The sequence below is a fragment of the Geotrypetes seraphini genome, chromosome 7 (genome assembly GCF_902459505.1).
Source record: "Geotrypetes seraphini chromosome 7, aGeoSer1.1, whole genome shotgun sequence".
Lineage (NCBI taxonomy): Eukaryota > Metazoa > Chordata > Amphibia > Gymnophiona > Dermophiidae > Geotrypetes > Geotrypetes seraphini.
In genome coordinates this window covers 67,941,292-67,962,868 of record NC_047090.1, presented here as the reverse complement: position 1 = coordinate 67,962,868, position 21,577 = coordinate 67,941,292, and the positions used below count along the sequence as shown (strand labels likewise).

At 43.7% G+C, this 21,577-nt stretch overlaps 1 protein-coding gene across 2 annotated transcripts in view; it reads right to left on the bottom strand.

Moving 5' to 3' along the window:
• RYR3 (ryanodine receptor 3) overlaps nucleotides 1-21,297 on the bottom strand; it is a 693,107-nt gene extending 671,810 nt beyond the window's left edge. For both annotated transcript variants that reach the window (XM_033952387.1, XM_033952388.1), the window contains exon 1: nucleotides 21,163-21,297. In XM_033952387.1, coding sequence (XP_033808278.1) covers nucleotides 21,163-21,210 — 48 coding nt within the window. In that variant the 5' untranslated portion in view covers nucleotides 21,211-21,297. The remainder of the gene's footprint in view (nucleotides 1-21,162) is intronic.
• Between the last annotated feature and the right edge of the window lie 280 nt (nucleotides 21,298-21,577).

Genomic DNA, 21,577 nt, shown 5'->3' with positions numbered 1-21,577 from the left:
ACAGGCCTTCAAGGGGAGCAGGCAGGCAGGCCTTCAAGGGGGGGGGGACAGGCCTTCAGGGGTGGGATGCAGACCTTTAAGGGGAGGACAGGCCTTCAGGGGAGGGGGGCCCTGGTGTAGAAGTACACGGAGGGAAGGGGGAGGGGTTCAAAAGATGTGCATATGCCGGACTTTGGGTGGGAAGAAATAATGGGTCTGAAAATAGAGGAGAGAGAGAGATGATGGACATGGGTTTTAGGGAGGGAAGGAACAGAAAGGGAGAGAAGTTGGACACAAGGGATGGTGTGGAGGGGGGATAGAGATACTGGTTAGGAGGGTAGTTGGTAAAAGAAAGGGAGAGATGGTGGACCCTGGGGTGGTGGGGAAGGAGGGAGAGCTGCTGGATGAAATGGTAGTTAAGAAAAGGTGGAGCTGTGGAGGGAGACAAAAAAAGGAAAGATGCCAGACATCCGGGGGAGAGAAGGGAAACGGAAGGGGAGGACAGAGATGGCGGATGGATGGTTAGCACGGAGAAAGAAGAAAGAAAGAGACCCTGGCAAGCAAGTTATCAGAAGACAACCAGAGCCTTGGACCAACAAGATTTGAAAAATAACCAGACAACAAAAAGGTAGAAAAACTAATTTTATTTTCTGTTTTGAGATTACAATATGTCAGATTTGAAATGTGTATCCTGCCAGAGCTGGTGTTAGACCGCAAACGTGAGCTAGGATTTAACAGAGAGAGGAAAAGTCCTTTTTGTTTCTTTATTTTATTTACACCACAGAGCCAGTGTGGTTAGGAGAAGCCAAAGGGGGGTGAAAAAGCTATAAAATAAACCCACTAGGATGTTTGAAAAAAACACCCAATTGGGCAGGAAAATCAAATCGATAAACCAATTCAATAGGCTGAATTGAATCAAAATTTTTTTTCCTGAATCTGGCAGCACTAGTTTGTGCTACTGTCTTAGACTTTAGGACCTGGGATTGGGGAGAGATGGCATCCTCAGTACTTTACAATGTAAGTGAAATGAGGATTTGGTCAGATTTTTGAAGGGTCTGCACTCTGCAGAAGAAAAATATTATATAGGCCGGGGACATGAGACAGCATTAAATGGGAACTTTTCTTCCTTCTATTTTTGTGAATGGAAAGGCTGAAAATGTCAGAGAGTTCAGTTAAAATATGTGCTTTATAAGAAAATATAATAATGTGTTTTATAAAGTTTATAGCATTGCTGGCCTACCCGGTGAGGTGTTCCTAGTGGTGTTGGTGGCAGCGTGTCAATGTGTTGAGAGGAAGAGGTGATCTGGGAAATTCTGCTGAGTAAAGTCCGGGCCCATTTCCACCCCCCAGTTAGTCCACTCCACTCAACTGGTTCATACACTGAGTGGGTCTTTGGGTGTTGTTCCTGGGTAGTTGTTTTGGGATCTCTTCCAGTGGTTTGTCAGCATCTCCTTCTGGTCCAAGGAAGGAAACTTTATTAACCTTAGCACTGACCTACAGAATATGTTTGTAACAGTGCTGCTTGTGTGGCATTAGTCTATGTAGTGATCGAAAGAAAAAACCAGACCTTTGCACATTTTTGCACTATATGGTAAGTGTATGAGGAGATTCACATTTCCTGCACAGCTAAGTCCGTGTGAAGTTACCTTGTGCTGTATTTGACATCTAGCAAAGTCTCTGTTTGGAAGGAAAGATCTCAGCTTAAAAATGAAGTGGCCAGAAGTTATGGTAAAAGCAGATAGCGTAGCTGGTTTTAAGAAAGGTTTGGACAAATTCCTGGAGGAAAAGTCCATAGTCTGTTATTAAGACATGGGGGAAACATCTGCTTGCCCTGGATCGGTAGCATGGAATGTTGCTACTCTTTGGGTTTTGACCAGGTACTAGTGACCTGGATTGGCTTCCATGAGAATGGGTTACTGGGCATGATGGACCATTGGTCTGACCCAGTTAGGCTATTCTTATGTTATGTTCTCATCTGTAGGGCCTTTGTTTCACTTCTTATTCTAATGTATTTTTTTTTTCTGAGAACTTATCAGTGTTTTTTATAATGGGAACAAACATGGAAGAGAATTAATGTGTGTGGAATGGGGGGGGGGGGGTAACTAATTTCTTCAGCTAAATAATTCAATCCACTTCAAACAGACATAGGAGAACTCACGCACCATTCACACACCCTCCAACCAAAAACGTCAAAAGAAAAAAACATTTCGACAACCTCCTAGCCATTCGAGCTGCAACACTCGACCCCCAACTCTACAACCTATTGACCTCGACTACAAACTACAAAACCTTCAAAAAAGAAATAAAAACCCTTCTATTCAAAAAACACATAAAACAGAACTAACACGATCAGAACTGTCCCAAGCATCACCTGCAACTACTCCATATGTACTTCTGATGTCATGACAATTCAGACATAATTTATGTTATGTTATGGTATGTTTGGAATAATGGTTACATATGAGGTTCAATAAAAGAAAATTTTCACTGCCTGTTTCTATTATGACCATTTATTCAGTTTCATGGTTATTACAAAACATATTTTTTTACATGGGGGGGGGGTGTCAAAAAATGATGGGCCCCGGGTGCCACATACCCTATGTACGCCACTGATTAAGAAAACTATCTTTTCTATCACAAATTGGAGTTCCCCTGTCCTTTTTTATATTGTATGTTGTTATTATTATTATAACTATTTTTGTTAAATAGTGTTAATTTTATTGTATGCTGATACTAATGTTATTGTAAGCCGCTTAGTTAGTTTTTGTCGTGTCTTCCACAGAACTCGCCGATTCTTATGAAATTTAGTGTGTCTTGTTCTGAATGAAGTTGATGGAAAATGTTGTAAATAATTCCCTCCACACTACCTTGTGAAAATGAATTGTGAACTGAATAAAACCACATCAAAAAGTTTTATGGCATATCTTGCAGAAAAATGTGAAGTCAAAAAGTAATGTTTCAATTAACCAGATGTTCTAAGTGCACTTCCTTTGCATGAAGGCACATCCTCAGCCTTGGCTGCCACTAATCTATGGACTTGCTCTGCTTCAGCTCAGCCCAGAGATGAGGTTCTGTTTAAGGTCTTCGACGTCAGATATTGCTGTCTGGTAGACGTGTTCCTGTATCGGTCCCCAGATCCGGTAGTCACCTGGATTTAGGTCTGGTGAATTCGCAGGCCAGAGTTCTGGATCAATGAAGCCTGGAGTCTCCTGATGTAGCAATTCTACAAAGTCTTTTGCCCAATGTGCTGGGGCATTGTTCTGTTAGAAGATAAAGTTCACTTCTCCCTCCATATTCGCGGTTTCAGCATTCGCGGTTTCGATTATTCACAGTTTTTAGCTTGCTGGCTCCTCCCCCCAAATTACATCAGCTTGCATAGAGAAATTGCTGATTCCAAGCGTTTACAGAGAAAATCACCGATTCTCAGCACTTTCTTCACCGTGTTTTGCCTCTCCTTCAGGAACAGACCAGATATCCCACCATATTATTCGCAGTTTCACTATATTCACAATGGTTTTTAATAGAAAACAGCGAATAACATATGAAAAAACAAGAATTCACGGGTACTATACTCTCCCACGAGGAGCTATCCTTCTTGTTCTTTCATCTTTGTTGTATTTGTTCTTTCTGTATTGCTCTTTTGATGAGTGTACATTTTTGTATGAGCCGTTTGCCATTCTCAATAAAAATATTATTTAAAAATGAAAAAGTTATTTGCGGGTTTTCTGTATTTACGGTTCTGTTAATCCCCTATCACAGCGAATATGGAGGGAGAAGTGTAGTCTCCTGACATGCGAAGGATTGCTGAAAACAGTTTCTGCATCAAGAGGACGTCCCGGTAGTATGCACCGTTGATCGTAACCCCAGGATTGATGACGAACAGATTGGTGAGTCTGAGTTTTGAGATTGCGACTGAGACTGAGACCATGACTGATTGGCTGAGGGTCAGGTGGGTCCATAGTAGGCGTTTGGCATTAACCTCACGCTTCAGTGTTGTTGAAGCACGTACAGGCAATCATTCTGTGTGTTAATCGGTGGAGCTACTGTAAACCAGATGAAGCTGAAACTGTACTCCAGGTACTTGGTCAAAAGCTGCTTGGACTGTTTCAGGCATGTGTCTTTGTTGTGTAAAGTAAACTCTTGGGCACAATGCTTTTTAAGACACTTTGATCTAGATTCACAAAGCAAACCTATCAAATTTTCCTCCGGCCTGATTCACTTACCTCTCCTGCGATCCGCTTTGAATTAGAGAGCTGCACGGGAACGGGGATGACGGGATTCCTGCGGGACCCGCGGGGATCTCGTAGAGACGCCCCCTAGGGTCGCGGGGATCCTGCGGGGTTCGAAGCAACTCGAGCCGCGAGGCTCATATTCTTTTCCCTACCTGCTCTGCCGCAGCACACAGCCAACCGGAAGTCTTCCCGATGTCAGCGCTGACGTTGGAGGGAGGGAGGGCTTTGCTTAAGCCCTCCCTCCGACGTCAGCGCTGACATCGGGAAGACTTCCGTTCGGTTGCGTGCTGCGGCAAGGCAGGTAGGAATTTGCTTGCAGATGAGGGCTGGGAGGCGGAACACAAAAGGGGGAGCATTGTCTCATTTCCAGCCTCATAAAGGGTGAATCAACCCCCATAGACACTGGCTCTTCACTTTATTATCCTATTTGGTGGTGACTGAAGTCTTGGCAGCTCTTTGCCAGTCGGAAGATGGCGGCCTCTCCATCCTCCCCTTCCTTTCCCCTGACCCTGAACATTTCCTGCCACTTCAAACGCAAAGCCACCGCCGAGAGGGAAGCTTTTATGCCGGTAAAGAGAGAGGGAGAGAGGATGGCCGAGGCCAAGGCCAAGGCTGAGCCAGCACGGGTAGGACAGCTTTCCCGGAGGGGGGGACGATGAGCCAAAGACCCTTCTGGGCCGGGCCACTGGCTTCCTGCATTTGGGCTACTCTTGTGGAGCTTCCCAGATGGATTTGGCCTGATCTCTTTTTAAATGTTTCTTACAGACTTAGATAATTCTGAAGGAGGTAGATGTGAGAATTATCTAATCCCTGTTTCACAAAAGGAACACCACCCCCCCCCCCCCCGGCTGGCAACATCCATGAGCCACTGAGGTGCCAGCATCTGTAACTCGGGGACGCTACTGCTGCCTGCCAAGCTTGGCAAAAGGGATCCCCGGCCAACTGCAAAGGAAGTCCTCAGCTGACAGCTTGGGGGTTCTCATCAGCTGAGTATTTATATTTTATATTTACATTAGAGGCTCTGGTAGAAACCCGTTTATAAAGTATGTATTCTTCCCAATTAATATTTCCAAATTAATAAAGTCTCTTTGCTTATTTGTAAATGGGTCTCTTCCAGAGCCTTTAATTCAGTAGCATAATTAAATGAAATAACTATTTCTGAAGTTTATAGAGATGGGCGGGGATGGAGGGGATTCCTTGCGGGGACGGATGGGGACGGAGGGATTCCTTGTGGGGACGGGTGGGAACGGAGGGATTCCTCACGGGGACGGGTGGGATTTTGGCGGGGACGGGTGGGATTTCTGTCCCCGCGCAACTCTCTACTTTGAATCTGTGCTTGCAAATGAGGTGAAACGCATGCAAAGAAGGCTGGGACACTATTCACAACACCAAATTTCTGATCCGACTGGGCTGGCCGATCACCTGAAGAAGCAACTGCTGGGGACCAGTCGAAAACGTCTTTCCGACTGGAAGCTCTGATCTCTGCCCTGCATCTCTCCTGCCTGCTCGCCCCGAATGCCACCCTGCTCTGCCCTGCTTCTTATCTCCTGTTGCTCGCCCTCATGCCGCCCTGCTCTGCCTCGATCTTCACCGAATCTCTCCTGCCGCATCGCCATTCTTCTGCCCTTCCCTGAAGCTCTCCTGCCGCATCGCCTTTCTCCTGCCCTGCCCTGAAGCTCTCCTGCCGCATTGCCGTTCTCCTGCCCTTCCCCGAAGCTCTCCTGCCATTCCACGCCCAGCGAGCCCATGGTTTTAACCCGTGGGTTTAAAACGGGTTAAAACCATGAGCTCACAGGGTTAAAAACTAACAAAAAATGTTTCTAGTTAAAAAAAAAAAGGTTGCGTCTCAGACAGGTATGTGCAGACTATCTACAGATGGTCTGCACATGCGTGGGGATCGCTATAGAGTGATCTGTGCAGGCAGATGGGGGCGTTCCTACTATCGCCCCCATCTACATATTTTTCGTTCCTGAATTCATCAAACCTGCCCAGATCGGACCCGGATCAGGCAGGTTAGTGAATCCCAGCCTTTAATTTCATATCATCATAAATTATCCTAACCACAGTTGTCTGGCATATTCCTGCTTCTCTTGCTATTTGGTGAGTTGTTCAGTGTGTTTGCACTGCATCATCCTGGCACTTCCAAGATAGCCAGTTTCAAATTGGGTACTAACCAAATTTACTGACAGAAAATGTTTTTCTCTGTATTTTAGTTTATTTACATTTCCTACTGTAAAAGGTTGCATATACAAAAGATTTTTCCATAGAATTTTATCTTTTCAAGCTGGATCATGGGATAAAGCCTTTTCTGTTCTGATAACAAACTCTAACTCCTATCTTTCTTTTAGAAAAATGATAAAGACCTACTTATTTGAGAAATTCATCTGAATGTGATTATAATACACTGTGCTTGCACAGTCTCTTGATTGTTGTTAACCGTGTTGAACTGAGAGGTTACTATGGTATATAAGTGAATTTGTTATGGTATGTTATATTTTCAGCAGCGCAAAGCATTTAAGTGCCACTGAATATGACCTGTTAGCTCTGAACAAGCAATTTAACCAAGAAAGATATAGCAGCACTAGAAAAGGTTCAAAGAAAAGCGACCATAAAGGGGGATGAACTCCTCTCGTATGAGGACAGACTAAAAATGTTAGGGCTCTTCAGCTTGGAAAAGAGATGGCTGAGGGGAGATATGATTGAAGTCTACAAAATCCTGAGTGGAGTAGAACGGGTACAAGTGGATCGATTTTTCTCTCCGTCAAAAATTACAAAGACTAGGGGGGACACTCGATGAAGTTACAGGGAAATACTTTTATAACCAGTAGGAGGAAATATTTTTTCACTCAGAGAATAGTTAAGCTCTGGAACGCATTGCCAGAGATTGTGGTAAGAGCAGATAACGTAGCTGGTTTTAAGAATGGTTTGGACAAGTTCCTGGAGGAAAAATCCATAGTCTGTTATTGAGAGAGACATGGGGGAAGCCACTGCTTGCCCTGGATCGGAGCATGGAATGTTGCTACTGTTGGGTTTTTCCTAGATTAGCCACCGTGAGAACAGGCTACTGGGCTTGATGGACCATTGGTCTGACCTAGTAAGGCTATTCTTATGTTCAGGAGCTATTTCCAGTCAGTTAAATTGCTTTGAATTATGACCCCATAACTTGCAGAATACTATAAGTTATGTGTATTCCTGCCATATGTAGGCATTCGAACATACGTACACCAACTCTATGGTAGTATTAAGTGTAGGTGCCTGAATGGTAGGCGCATAAATACTCAATTAACAGAGCTGCTTTAAGCAATGGATGGGCCCCCCCAGTGTAGTTTCCTTATCTTCCTGTCAACCGAGGCTCTACTCTCCCCCCAAAAAGACAGCATAAAGGTATGGAACTGAGGCTGTGGCACTCCCAAGGTTCAGGTGATAGTGTATAATACCAATACTGGATCCACTCTCATAGAAATGTGGGACATATTTTGCCAATTGAATCAACCAGTATTTTAATTTATTTGTAATTTTTTTCTTTTTTTCATTTTTTTTGTATGGAACTTTAGAACACAACCAGGCACAACATACTTCTTTCTGGTTGTTTCTATCTCCATCAGTCCAAATTTTATTGAATTCTTATATGTATATTTTTTTCATAATTCTTAAAATGGCATTCACGTGGCTTTTAAAGTGATTCTTCAGTGCATTAGTTGTCTTCCATTAAACCACTCTCCCGACATGCATGTTTCACTGGAAACTTTCTTCAGGGTCGAGGGGAACTAAAGCATTTGCGGGAGCTACCATCTGTTCTATGCCACTGACATCTCTACCAGTTCTGCTTCTCATAAACAGGAAGTCTACATCAGAAGAAACAGGGCAGAGCCATCAGTGACTCTGCAACTTTATGCTGCTTTTACATGATGGGGTAGCCGCAGGTGGGCATGTGTGCCACTCAAACAGTGGCACAACAGTAATGTGGCTGACTAGAATCTACATACTTTGCCAGCTGAAGACTCTCGGCATCTCTCCCTCCCTTCTCGCAACCTCAGTAGCTTCTAAATTCTTTAGTTCTTCACCTGCAGGGAGCAATGACTCATACCTGCTGCTCGCACCTGAGAAGGCTCAAGGTCGGTGCAAGAGGTGAAGAACTAAAGGGTGTAAAATGTAGCAGGAAGTTGGGGCAGTAGATGTACGAGGCCCCTGAATGCCTTGGAGAGGAGAGAGGCAGAAGAGATGCTGAGCAGTGGGCCTTGTTCTCTTTGCCACCCACTTTGGGCTCACACTCGTCCAAAATTGGGTGCCTGGCTACAGTGGCGTACCTAGGGGGGGGCGGGGGGGGCGGGCCGCCCCGGGTACCAGCCCTAAGGGGGTGTTCCCGGCCTTGCCGTTCAGTCCCCCGCCACCCCCGAAGGACCGCTCGCCCCCCTGGCCTCCCCGCACCACCTATGAACAGCCGCAGCAGGATCGCGAAGTCAGCGTCAGCATCCCTGCGCTGCTTCCTACGACGCGATCCCGCCCCTCCTCTGACGTCAGAGGAGGGGCGGGACCGTGGCGCAGGAAGCAGCAGGGATCGCTGACGCTGACTTCGCGATCCTGCTGCGGCTGTTCATAGGTGGTGCGGGGAGGCCAGGGGGGCGAGCGGTCCTTCAGGGGTGGGGTGTAGCCCTTCGGAGGGGGGACAGACCTTCGGGGGAGGGGGGTCCTGGTGTAAAAGTACACAGAGGGAGAGAGGGAAGGGGGGGTTCAAAGATACATGCATATGCCAGACTTTGGGGGTTAGAAATAATGGGTCTAAAAACAGAGGAGTGGGAGAGAGATGGTGCATAATGGGATTTAGGGAGGGAAGGAACAGAAAGGGAGAGAACTTGGAAACAGGGGATGGTGTGGAGGGGGGATAGAGATACTGGATAGGAGGATAGTTGGGAACAGAAAGGGAGAGATGGTGGATCCTGGGGTGGTGGGGAGTTGAGAAAAGGTGAATCTGTGGATGGAGACAAAAAAAAGGAAAGATGCCAGATCTCCGGGAGAGGGAAGGGAAACGGAAGGGGAGAACAGAGATGGCAGACGGATGGTTAGCACGGAGAAAGGAGACCCTGGCAAGCAAGACAACAAGAGCCTGGGACCAACAAGATTTGAATATTGATCAGAGAACAAAAGGTAGAAAAAATAATTTTATTTTCTGTTTTGTGATTACAATATGTTAGATTTGAAAAGTGTACATGAGACAGCTTGAAATGGGAACTTTTCTATTTTTGTGAATGGCAAGGCTGAGTTCAGTTAAAATATATGCTTTATAAGAAAATATAATAATGTGTTTTATAAAGTTTATAAGCATTGCTGGCATACTCGGTGAGGTGTTCCTAGTGTTGGTGGTGGTGGTAGCATGTCAGTGTGTTGAGAGGAAGAGGTAGTTTGGGAAATTCTGCTGAGCAAACTCTGGGCCCATTTCCACCCCCAGTTAGTCCACTCCACTCAACTGGTTCACACACTGAGTGGGTCTTTGGGTGTTATTTCTGGGTAGTTGTTTTAGAATCTCTTCCAGTGGTTTGTCAGTATCTCCTTCTGGTCCAAGGAAGGAAACTTTGTCAACCTTAGCATTGACCTTCAGAATATGTTTGTAACAGCGCTGCTTGTGTGGCATTAGGCTATGTAGTGATCGAAAGAAAAAAAACAGACCTTTGCACATTTTTGCACTATATGGTGGGTGTATGAGGAGATTCATTTCCTGCACAGTTAAGTCCATTTTTTCTACTGAATAATAGTATAGGTACAATGAAAGTAAATAGCAAAAATGTTTGAGTAGATAATTAAGGAAATCTTTTTCATATTGCTTGCTTATGGACTGGGAAAAAAGACTGTTCAAGCAAATGTCTCCAGAACTGCTTTAATGGAAAAATGTGATTTTTTTTTTTTTAAGTACTTTGTGAAATTTATTGTTGTTGTGAAATTTATTGTTATACTTTGTTTAAACTTAAAAAGCGGTGTCATTAACAGTGAATCTAATCGAAAAATCGATTCAACAGGGTGAATCGGATCGAATGAAATATTTTTCTCTGAATCGGGCAGCACTATTGGCTACCATGAGAATGGGCTACTGGGCATGATGGACCATTGGTGTGACCCAGTTAGGCTATTCTTATGTTATGTTCTCATCTGTAGGGGCCTTTGTTTTCACTTCTTATTTTAATGTATTTTTTTCCTGGGAACTTATCAGTGTTTTTTTATAATGGGAACAAAAATGGAAGAGAATTAATGTGTGTGGAATGGGGGGGGGTAACTAATTTCTTCAGCTAAATAATTCAATCCACTTCAAACAGACATAGGAGAACTCACGCACCATTCACACACCCTCCAACCAAAAACGTCAAAAGAAAAAAACTGTTCGACAACCTCCTAGCCATTCGAGCTGCAACACTTGACCCCCAACTCTACAACCTATTGACCTCGACCACAAACTACAAAACCTTAAAAAAAGAAATAAAAACCCTTCTATTAAAAAAACACATAAAACCAAACTAACATAATCAGAACTGTCCCAAGCATCACCTGCAACTACTCCATATGTACTTCTGATGTCATGACAATTCAGACATAATTTATGTTATGTTATGTTTGGAATAATGGTTACATAAATGAGGTTCAATAAAAGAAAATTTTCTGTGGGAGCATTTGTTGGAACTTCTGTTATCCTGATTTCTTCTATCTGTGGGCTTTCTTTAGCTAACCTACTTATCTGGGGCTTTCCACTTCTGCAGCTGCCCTTTTCACGGTCCACTTTGCGCTTGCACTCTCTGGGGAGGGGGGGTTGGGTCTGGGCTTGGTGGGGTAGGTGTGTCTGGTAGTTTTGTCTGGGTGGTGGCTGGGTGTTTCTTGGGTGCTTGTTGTGCGGATTGGTGTGTCTGGTGAGCGGTCTGGGTGTTGTTGCTTGTGGGGGTTTTTTTCATTATAAAATATGGCTGAGGGTCTAGTCCGGCTTATTATTCTTGTGGGTTCTGGGGTGGGATTTGTTTGCTTGCCCCAAGTTTTGGCCTTTTGTTGTGTATTGCTATGCCTCTCATTGGCAATTTTCTCTTGGGAGAGGCTTGTTCATGCTTGTTGTTGCTGTTACTCTCATTCTGTGTTCTTTTTGATAATGTATAAGTTTCTGTACAGACCATGGTTGCTTGTCTGGACCTTTTGCCATTCTCAATAAAAATACTTTGGAAAAAAAAAAAAAAAAGAAAAAAGAAAATTTTCACTGCCTGTTTCTATTCTGACCATTTATTCCATTTCATGGTTATTGCAAAAAAAAAAAAAAAAAAAAAATTTACATGAGGGGGGGGGGGGTGTCAAAAAATGATGGGCCCCGGGTGCCACATACCCTAGGTACGCCACTGCCTGGCTACGCCCCTGCTTTTACTTCAATAAAAAGTAGCAAAGCTGGGAGAGGGGGATATGAAAGCTGTTGGACTGGAGTAGGCCCTTTGCTCAAGATTGCTTTTACCCGGTCCTTTGTTATTTTTTTTTTTTTTTTAATTTTTTATTCATTTTCAAAATTACCATAAGTGTTATACATGTTCAATCACATTAACAATACAAACATCACTTACAATCTATCATTGGTACATTACATAAACTCTTACCCTCCCCCCTTACCACCTCTCCCTCCCATATATTCCAATATCTTATAGAATATGTAATAATAAAATATCCCCCCTATCACTATTAAAGTTATAAATTTAAGGGAAACAATGTCAACTAATCCGTACAATATTTTGTTAATGGTTTCCACACATCCTGAAATTTCCTGAAATATCCCCAATGTATTGCAATAAATCTTTCCATTTTATAGATATGGCATAAAGAGTTCCACCAAAAGTTATAATTTAATCTCCTCCAATCTTTCCAATTATATGTAATTTGCTGAATGGCAACACCAGTCATTATAAGTAATAATTTATTGTTGTTCGCAGAAATCTGGCTCTTTGCTCTCATTTCCATACCAAATATCACAGTATCATAGGATAATGCCACTGGGTTATCTAATAAATTATTAATTTGGTCCCAAATTGATTTCCAAAAATTCATAATAAATGGGCAATGAAACAATAAATGATCTAAAGTTCCTGCTTCTAGGTGGCAGTGCCAACATTTATTAGACAAAGAGCTATCTAATTTTTCCAACCTAACAGGGGTCCACAACGCTCTATGCAACAGAAAAAAACCAAGTTTGTCTCATAGATGCCGACACTGTACATCTCATCCTCCAAGACCAAATTTGTTATTTTTTTCAAGGAAAAAAGGTGCCGATGCGCATATAGGGCCAATTTTAGGGGATGAAGTGTCTATCCATGGATCTCCCTCACAGTAGCCACATCCCCTGTTACCAACAGCAAAACATATAGAAGGACCACAGGCTCAAAATAATGCAAACGTTACAAACACTGGATATACTCAAGAAAAACTGTTGCAGTTAAATTATGTAGCCTGTAAAATCACCCCGACTCTATACACTGGAAAATAAGAATAGCCGTACTTTGACTAGTGGTATTAAGTATAGCCGTGGATTAGACTAATGGTATTAAACTGTAAACCGCTTAGAACCTAACGGATGTAGCGGTATATAAGAAATAAATTACATTACATTACATTACATTACATTAAGTAAACACATATTATAATAATAATAATAATAATAACTTTATTTTTCTATACCGCCATAGTCAGGCGACTTCTAGGCGGTTTACATTGTAAGAAGGCTGGACATTCAGCGAATAACAAGTACAGTACAATACTAATACAATACAATAAATCCACATATAATACAGTAGAGTGAGTCCAAATTCAAAACATACAATAAGTTTAAATACAGTACCGAATAAAGAGTCTAGATGCAGTACAATAGTCTAAATGGTAACTTACATATTAATTGGAGATCTAAGGGTAATGAGTGTCTGAAAGATTTAGAACATCCGTGAGAGGGGTCTTAGTGGGGAGGGGACCGTTTTAGCCAATGAATTTAGCGAATAGGGTGGTTTTGATCGATTTGCGGAAAGTATTATAAGTCATGTTTGGTTCGTTTATGTGGTTTTTCAGCCAGGTTTGCTGTCTGTTCGCTTGGAACTGGAAGGTTCTGTCCAAGAAGGATTTGTATCTGCAGCCTGTAATCTTTGGGTATGCAAATATGTTTTTGTTTCTGGTCGTTCTTGTGGGGTTGTATAGGGTGAAGTGAGTTTGTAGGTATGAAGGTGCTAGTCCCCAGGCTTGTTTGAAACAGGTGCAAGCGAATTTGAATAGAATTCGCGCTTCTATTGGAAGCCAGTGTAATTTTTTGTAGTAGGGGCTGATGTGATCGTTTTTTCTTAGTCCAAAAATTAGGCGAACGGCGGTGTTTTGTATTAGTCGCAGTTTTATTATTGTTTTTTGTGGGATGCCTAGGTAGATGATGTTGCAGTAGTCAAGGAGGGATAGGATCAGTGCCTGTACCAGCAACCTGAATGAAGAAGGGTCAAAGTATTTTTTTATGGTTCTTAGTTTCCATAGCGTGTAAAAGCATTTTTTCACTAGTGAGTTTGTGTGGTCGGTCATAGTTAGGTGAGTGTCAAGAGTGATGCCCAGTATTTTTATGTTTTTGGAAATTGCGTATTCGTGATTATTTATTTTTATCGATGTTCTCGTAATTTTGTCATTGGGACTAGCCAGAAAGACTTTTGTTTTTTCTGCATCCACAGAAGCGTTCCTGACATTATTGGGGTACTAAGCATAAGCAGGATATTTCTCTATATAACTCACTATACAATAGTCAGGAATAGCAGTATAAACACTTTCCAGCATCAGATATCCTGTGAAGTAATGCAAAACCCTATAAAAATCACTCAGGCCTTATACAATTGTTCTGATCTGAGAGAAAGTGGGAGTGAGTTCCAAAGATAAGGTACAGTCCAGAAAACAGCTGAATGCTTAGTGGACTCTAACCTAGAGCAGTAAACAGTGGGAATACTTAGAGTTACCATATTTCTGAAAATAAAAAAGAGGGCATATGGCCCTGCCTCCATCCCTGCCCCTCCCACCTCAGCCCCTCCCACACACAGCCTCATCCCTTCTCCTCTCTTTCCCGCTTCCCCCCCCCCTCGCAGGATGGGTACCTGATGGCAGTGGGGGGGGGGTCACCTGCAAGTAAGACCCATGTCAATTGTAGCCCTACAATGGGTACCGGTGGTCCAGGGGCAGGAATCCATGTTGAGAGCCATTAGAGGCTCGTTTGGCACTGACTGAAGGTGGCAGGTAAAGCCCAGTTCTGCCTGAGCTAGAGGCTGCATCTGGAGAGGCTCCAAGCAGGGCATACACAATGACATGGCCTTCTAGACATGGCCCTGCACTCAGCCAGTTAGTGCCAAATGAACCTCCAGCAGCCCGCAGCAGGAGCTCTTGCCACAGATCACTGGTACTGGCGGCAGGACCGCAATTGATGCAGCTCCCATTCAAGGGTGACCCCTGCTGCCTCCTGTCCTCCTGGGACCCTGCAAAGGTAAAAAAAATTAGGCTGGACTCAGAGAGAGTCCAAAACCCAAGAGGACATATCCGGGTAAATCTAGATATATGGTAACCCGATGAATGCTAACAATCTACCATTTCATATCAACACCAACTTCTAAAACTCACACAACAGGAAAAAGATAGCACTGTGAATATTGCAGTGAGCCCTAGAACATACTGCACATTAATTGAGAAAACTGAACAAGCTGGATTTCTATAGATACCTTCTAAGGAACCTAGCCTTTGTCACACAGACACAACATGGACAGCTCCTCTTCAGGACTGATTTTAGACATGCTGGGGCACTGAGCATAAATTAAGGAGATGTCCTTCTTCTACCTGCCCTCTCCCAATTTCCCCACCCACCATTACTACCACATATAAAATAACAAATGATTTCTTCACATATATAACATAGACAAACCTTCACCAAATACAGAATAATGGGTCACAAATTAAAAATAGAAATATGAATACCAAAACTAAACTGGAAACCCCAAAAGTTAAACTTGGTAAGTACTTCCATTTTGTACTGAACACAATCAGTGGAATAACCATGAGAGGGGGCTGGGCATCCTACTTTGAGATTAGGCCCGATCAAAATGAACATCTCTTTGCTGTAGTTGGGGGGGGGGATCCCCAAGCCTCACCAGCTGATAATCATCTCCTCCCCCTCTAGGGTTACCATATTTTGCGTCAAAAAATCCCAGACGCATGACCACGCCCAATTCCACCCTAACCCCACCTTGTTCTGCCTCCAGCCCCACCCCATTCTGCCGACGGCCCTGCTCCCAGAAAGTTTGTCTTTCAATTTTTGACCTCTGGGCTGCATCCGAGGTTCTTCGAGCATGCGCAGACGCATGTGACGTTATGTACACATGCTCGGAGGCCCTCTAGACATGACCAGTGCTTTCCAAAACCCGGACAAATTGCTGGGTTTTGGAAAGTCTAAAAAGAGAACATGTCTGGAATTTCCCGTCTGTCTGGTAACCCTATCCCATTCTTCAGGTCCAGCTACCAGAACATTCCAAGTTCTTCACTTGAAAGCAATATTTTAGAGCTACTGCGGCTGTCTCCCCCACACCCACTTGGCTTTCATGCATGCATGAAAGTAGTGGCAGCTTAAGGATCCAACATCACCCCCCTCTCTCCTTCCCTCCACAAGATCTACCTATTCTCCTCAAACCTCCCTCCCCCCTTCTGCTAGTACCACCACTTGCCTGTCACCGTGCTGTGCCTCTGAGCCCTCCTGCTGCTGCTACCACCTGCCTGTCGCTGCTGTGCCTCAGACCAGGCCATCATGTGCTTCTACACCCTCTGATGTGTTCAGTACACATCAGCATGGATAGGACCAACAAGGCCTTCATGAGCACTTAGATTTGAAGGTTCCTCAGTGCTGAAATTACTGCTGGTGCTAGGCCCGGTCCTTTCATGTTACTGCTGCAGGCAGGTCTGAGGCACAGCAGCAGCAGGCAGGTAGTAGCAACGGCAGGAGGGCTCAGAGGCCTCAGCACGGTGACAGGCAGGTAGTGGTACTAGCAGAAGGAGGGAGATCAGCTGGCCTGGGCCTGGAGATCTGATGGCCCTCGTCCTATGGGCAGCAGGGCTCCTATGGGCAGGGCTCCTATGGGCAGGGGCTTGGGGCTATGTAATGGCCCTGTGAATTATACTAGTATTCTATAATGGAACCTAGGCACCTAAATTCTGTAATAGAAAGGCTCCTACCAAATGCCCTGAGAGCACTTAAATGGAGCAGCTCAGAAATTACTCCTATGAGCCCTATATAGTTATCAAAAAGAAAAGATGTTAGAGCATAATGGTTCACCATATAACTCTTCTCACAAATTTTTTCAACAAATAGTATTGGTGCTAACTAATAAAGCACCTCACTCCTTTTCACAAGCTAATCTGAAATGGGGAAATACACGTTTATTTATTTAATTCATTTTCTATCCCATTTTCCCCCAAAGAGCTCAGAACGGGTTACAGGTTAAATATTTATAATGTACAGTTAATGATTTGCCAAAGATTCAGTAGAAATTTTACAATAGCAGTTTTTATCCTAACATGACACATACTAGGGATCTAATACCAATATACATAATATACAGTTTACAGGTTAAATTTGACATAGTTACCATGCAAGATTTTTTTATACAAGTTTTTATCCTAACATGACATATACCGAGATCTATTTAGTCACCCCCAAGTTCCAGCCCCGTGAATTTTCACCATAAAAAATATAAATAAAGGTAGACTCCCCCCCCCCCCCATGTGCTTTCTAAATCAGTTTTGAGTGAAATGGTGTGATGGCCATGTTAGCCCACTTTCCAAGGTAATATAAAGATACCTTTTTATTGGACTAGCTCAGGGGTAGGCAATTCCGGTCCTTGATAGCCGGAGCCAGGTCAGGTTTTCATGATATCCACAATAAATATGCATGAGATAGATTTGCATCTCAAGGAGGCAGTGCATGCAAATCCATCTCATACATATTCATTGTAGATATCCTGAAAACCTGACCTGGCTCTGGCTCTCGAGGACTGGAATTGCCTATCCCTGGACTAGCTCAATGCATTTTATGATGAGCTTTCAAAAGTAACCCTTCTTCTTCAGATCAAAAAGATACATACCGTATATTTAAGATTTAGCTATGATCAATTTCTTATGTATACTGATTAATGAGAGATTTTAAAGTAATACCTATATAAGAATTGCTATACTAGGACAGACTGAAGGTCCATCAAGTCCAGTATCCTGTTTCCAACAGTGGTCAACCCAGGTCACAGGTACTTGGCAAGATCCTAAGGAGTAAAACAGATTTTATGCTGCTTATCCTATGACTGTATCTGAATTCAAAAGGGCCTGGGATAACGCGTGGGATCTCTCAGAGAGAGAAAAAGAGAAAGGTTACTGCGGATGGGCAGACTAGATGGGCATTTGGCCTTTATCTGCCATCATGTTTCTATGAATAAGTAGTGTTTTTCCCCAATTCACCTCAATAATGGCCTATGGACTTCTCTTTTAGGAAATTATCCATACCTTTTTTAAACCCTGATAAGTTAACCTTTTTCTGAAATTTTATGACACGTTGCCCTTGGATTAGTGTTAGAGAGAAGTAGCCTTGAAAGAGATTTGGGTGTACTGGTGGACACAACAACGAAGTCAACAGCACAATGCGCAGCAGCCGCGAAGGCGGCAAACAGAATGTTGGGTATTATTAAGAAGGGAATCACGACCAGAACGAGAGAAGTCATCCTGCCGTTGTATCGGGCAATGGTGCGCCCGCATCTGGAGTACTGTGTTCAGTATTGGTCACCGTACCTTAAGAAGGATATGGCAATACTTGAGAGGGTCCAGAGGAGAGCGACTCGAATGATTAAGGGCATGGAAAACCTTTCATACACTGAAAGATTGGAGAGACTGGGGCTCTTCTCCCTGGAAAAGCGGAGACTCAGAGGAGACATGATAGAGACCTACAAGATCATGAAGGGCATAGAGAGAGTAGAGAGGGACAGATTCTTCAAACTTTCAAAACATAAAAGAACAAGAGGGCATTTGGAAAAGTTGGAAGGAGACAGATTCAGAACGAATGCTAAGAAGTTTTTCTTTACCCAGCGTGTGGTGGACACCTGGAATGCGCTTCCAGAAGATGTAATAGGACAGAGTATGGTACTGGAGTTCAAGAAAGGATTGGACAATTTCCTGCTGGAAAAAGGGATAGAGGGGTATAGATAGAGGGACTACGCGATGGACCTCGGGTCTGACCCAGTAGAGGCACTGCTTATGTTCTTAACACCCCTGTTTGTTATGTTGTAAAAATATTTTTCCAAAAATAATATAAATGATAAATTTGCATTAATATGTATTACTCGGAATGTGCGTTAATTTGATTTAACACATATCAGTGCAAGCCCCACTAGTTTTGATGGGGCTTATTTACTAACCAAGGACTCCTTTTAGAAAGCTGCAGTAGTGATTCCCCCATGGCAAATGCACCAAAGCCCATTCAGTTCTTATGGGCTTTGGTGCATTTGCCACAGCTTTGTAAAAGAGGCACTAAGTCAGCGATCCCCAAACCTGGTCATGGAGGTACCCCAGCAAGTCAGGTTTTCAGGATATCCACAATGAATATTCATGAGAGAGGTTTGCATGCAGTGGAGGCAGTGCAAGCAAATCTCGCTCATGAATATTCATTGTAGATATCCTGAAAGCCTCACTGGCTGGGGTGCCTCTAGATAGAACCAGGTCTGGGAACCACTAAACTAGGCACTTCTTGAATTCACACATTTCAATAGGGGAGAGTGTGGCACAGTGGTTAAAGCTACAGCCTCAGCACCCTGGAGTTGTGGGTTCAAACCCGCCCTGCTCCTTGTGACCCTGGGCAAGTCACTTAGGGTTTTAGCGCACGCTGCATTGCCGTGCACGCTAGACGCTAATGCCACCATTGAGCTGGCGTTAGTTTCTACGCGTAGCGCGGGGGGGGGGGGCAGTGCGCGCTAATCTGCAGTGCGCACTAAACACGCTAGTGCACCTTAGTAAAAGAGGGGGTGTATCCCCTTGTTGCCCCAGGTACATTAGATAGATTGTGAGCCCACCAGGACAGACAGGGGAAAATGCTTGAGTACCTGAATAAACTCATGTAAACCGTTCTGAGCTCTCCTGGGAGAACGGTATAGAAAATTGAATAAATAAATATGCATTAATATTGGTTAATGTGCATACCAAAATGCAAAAGTTTCAAAGAAGAATACACATTGCAGTGATTATGTCCACTCTTATTGGTGGGAATGGAATTATGAAAGCATGTTATGTAAAAAACGATGTAGCATTTCATGTATGATTCAATAAAGCCGCTGTGTCTGATTTTCATCCATTGAATAATGAAGCCTCTAGGTCACAGGTGTCAAAGTCGGTCCTCGAGGGCCGGAATCCAGTCGGGTTTTCAGGATTTCCCCAATGAATATGCATGAGATCTATGTGCATGCACTGCTTTCAATGCATATTCATTGGGGAAATCCTGAAAACCCGACTGGATTACGGCCCTCGAGGAGGGACTTTGACACCCCTGCTCTAGGTATATAGAATTAAGCATGGTTGCTGTCCTAAAGATTTTAAGAAGAGGATGGAATGGGTCAGGTATACCAGGTAAAGGGTACAGCATACCTAGATTAAGAAAACCAGCTGCTATAGAGGACAAGGGTCATGCAATATGGACTGATGACTGGAAGGGTAAGTAAAAGGAGAAAGGGTGGGATTAATCTAGCCCAGTGGTTCTCAAGCCAGGTTTTCAGGATATTCCAAATGAATACACATGAGAGAAATTTGCACGGAGAGGTGGCATGCACGGAAAACTGTTTCATTAGGGATATCATGAAATATTGACTGGCTGGTAGTCCTCCAGGTCAGGGCAGCATAAAGGAACCAAGCTCAGGGGTAGCAGAATGGAGGTTCAAGAGGATTCTGGAACAGAGCAGAAGGGAGGCTTCAGTTTGGCTCAGAGAAATCTAACTTATGAGGCCAGAAAATCAAGATCTGCAGAGATAGCAGAGGGAGTAAAACAAGAGTTGAGGTATGGAAAGATTCATCCCAGTGATAGCAGTGCACCTTACACAACAAGGGGCAAAATTTGAACAGGTTCTCATGTGCTATTGGAAGGAGGGCATGAGCTGGTTCCAGCCACTGACACTTATCGACCCAAAACCTTACTAGAATGTGGGGGCTGGACAGGTATTAGAATTATAATCTAATATGAGTTGGGTGGTCTAGGGAAGGCCATATAAAAGTGAAGTGGAGGCTTACAGCTGCTACATGCCCATAGTTGCAAAATGCTGCCAGACAAGTGCCTTACTAGTTAAGGATTATTTTAAAAGATTCAAGTTGCATATGTTCACCCCTTTGACCCTGGAGGTGGAAGTATTAAAGCGCGTAGCTATGTAAAGATGTTGCATGTTATGCTTGATTAAAAAAAAAAAAGAAAGAAACCACTGTGGCCATTTTTTATCCATTGAAAAAAATAAGTCTTATGCAAATGAAACAGCATGATTACTGTCTTTTGGGTTAGGAAGGGAAGGCAGGGCATATCAGGCAAAGGGTACAGCATGCCCAGGGTGAGAGAAAGAAATCTGAGGCAAAGTTCTCAGGATAGAAAAAGATGCAGGAGAAACGATACCAAGGAGAAGAAACAGAAAGAAATGACCTGAGAAAATCCACACAGAGCTGGGAAGAAAGAGAGAGAGAGGTCCACACTGACATAGAGCAGTCTCAGCGGACCAAAGAGAGCTCAGAGCCAGACACCGAGATTTCCCAAAGCCAGATATAAGAATTCTCTGATCAAGCAGAGACAGCTGAAAACCAGGCAGAGAAAGCTCATTATCATGCACGCAGCCTAGCTGGAATTGCTCTATGCAGCTCATGACAGCCTCAGAAAGGAAAACCTATTACTTACTGTGCGGAGGAACTGTATCTCATCTTCTCCTTCTCCCCCTTCAGCCATGGCTGTTGAGGAGACTGCTGTTGTCAGATTCTGCTCGTCTCCACTGGCAGCTCAGAGCACAGAGCACCTCTTCTGCCAGCAACCAGATTAGCATAGTCTAATCCACAGCCATATAGGGAGCTGGACTCCTATAGTCTATTACAGCAAGCAGAGAACGCTGCACTGCAGACTGTCAGCACCAACTGCAAATACAGCTTTCAGAGATACACCCAGATCCATGCCTTATTGACAGAAGAACCTGGATCACCCCCCTCCTACCCTCCGCCCCATAGTCCAGAGACAGAATCCCACAAGGAAGCCCAGAATGACCAGACAAGCAGAGTCTCAAAGACAAGGAGGGAATCCCAAAGATAAACTCTCAGAGAGA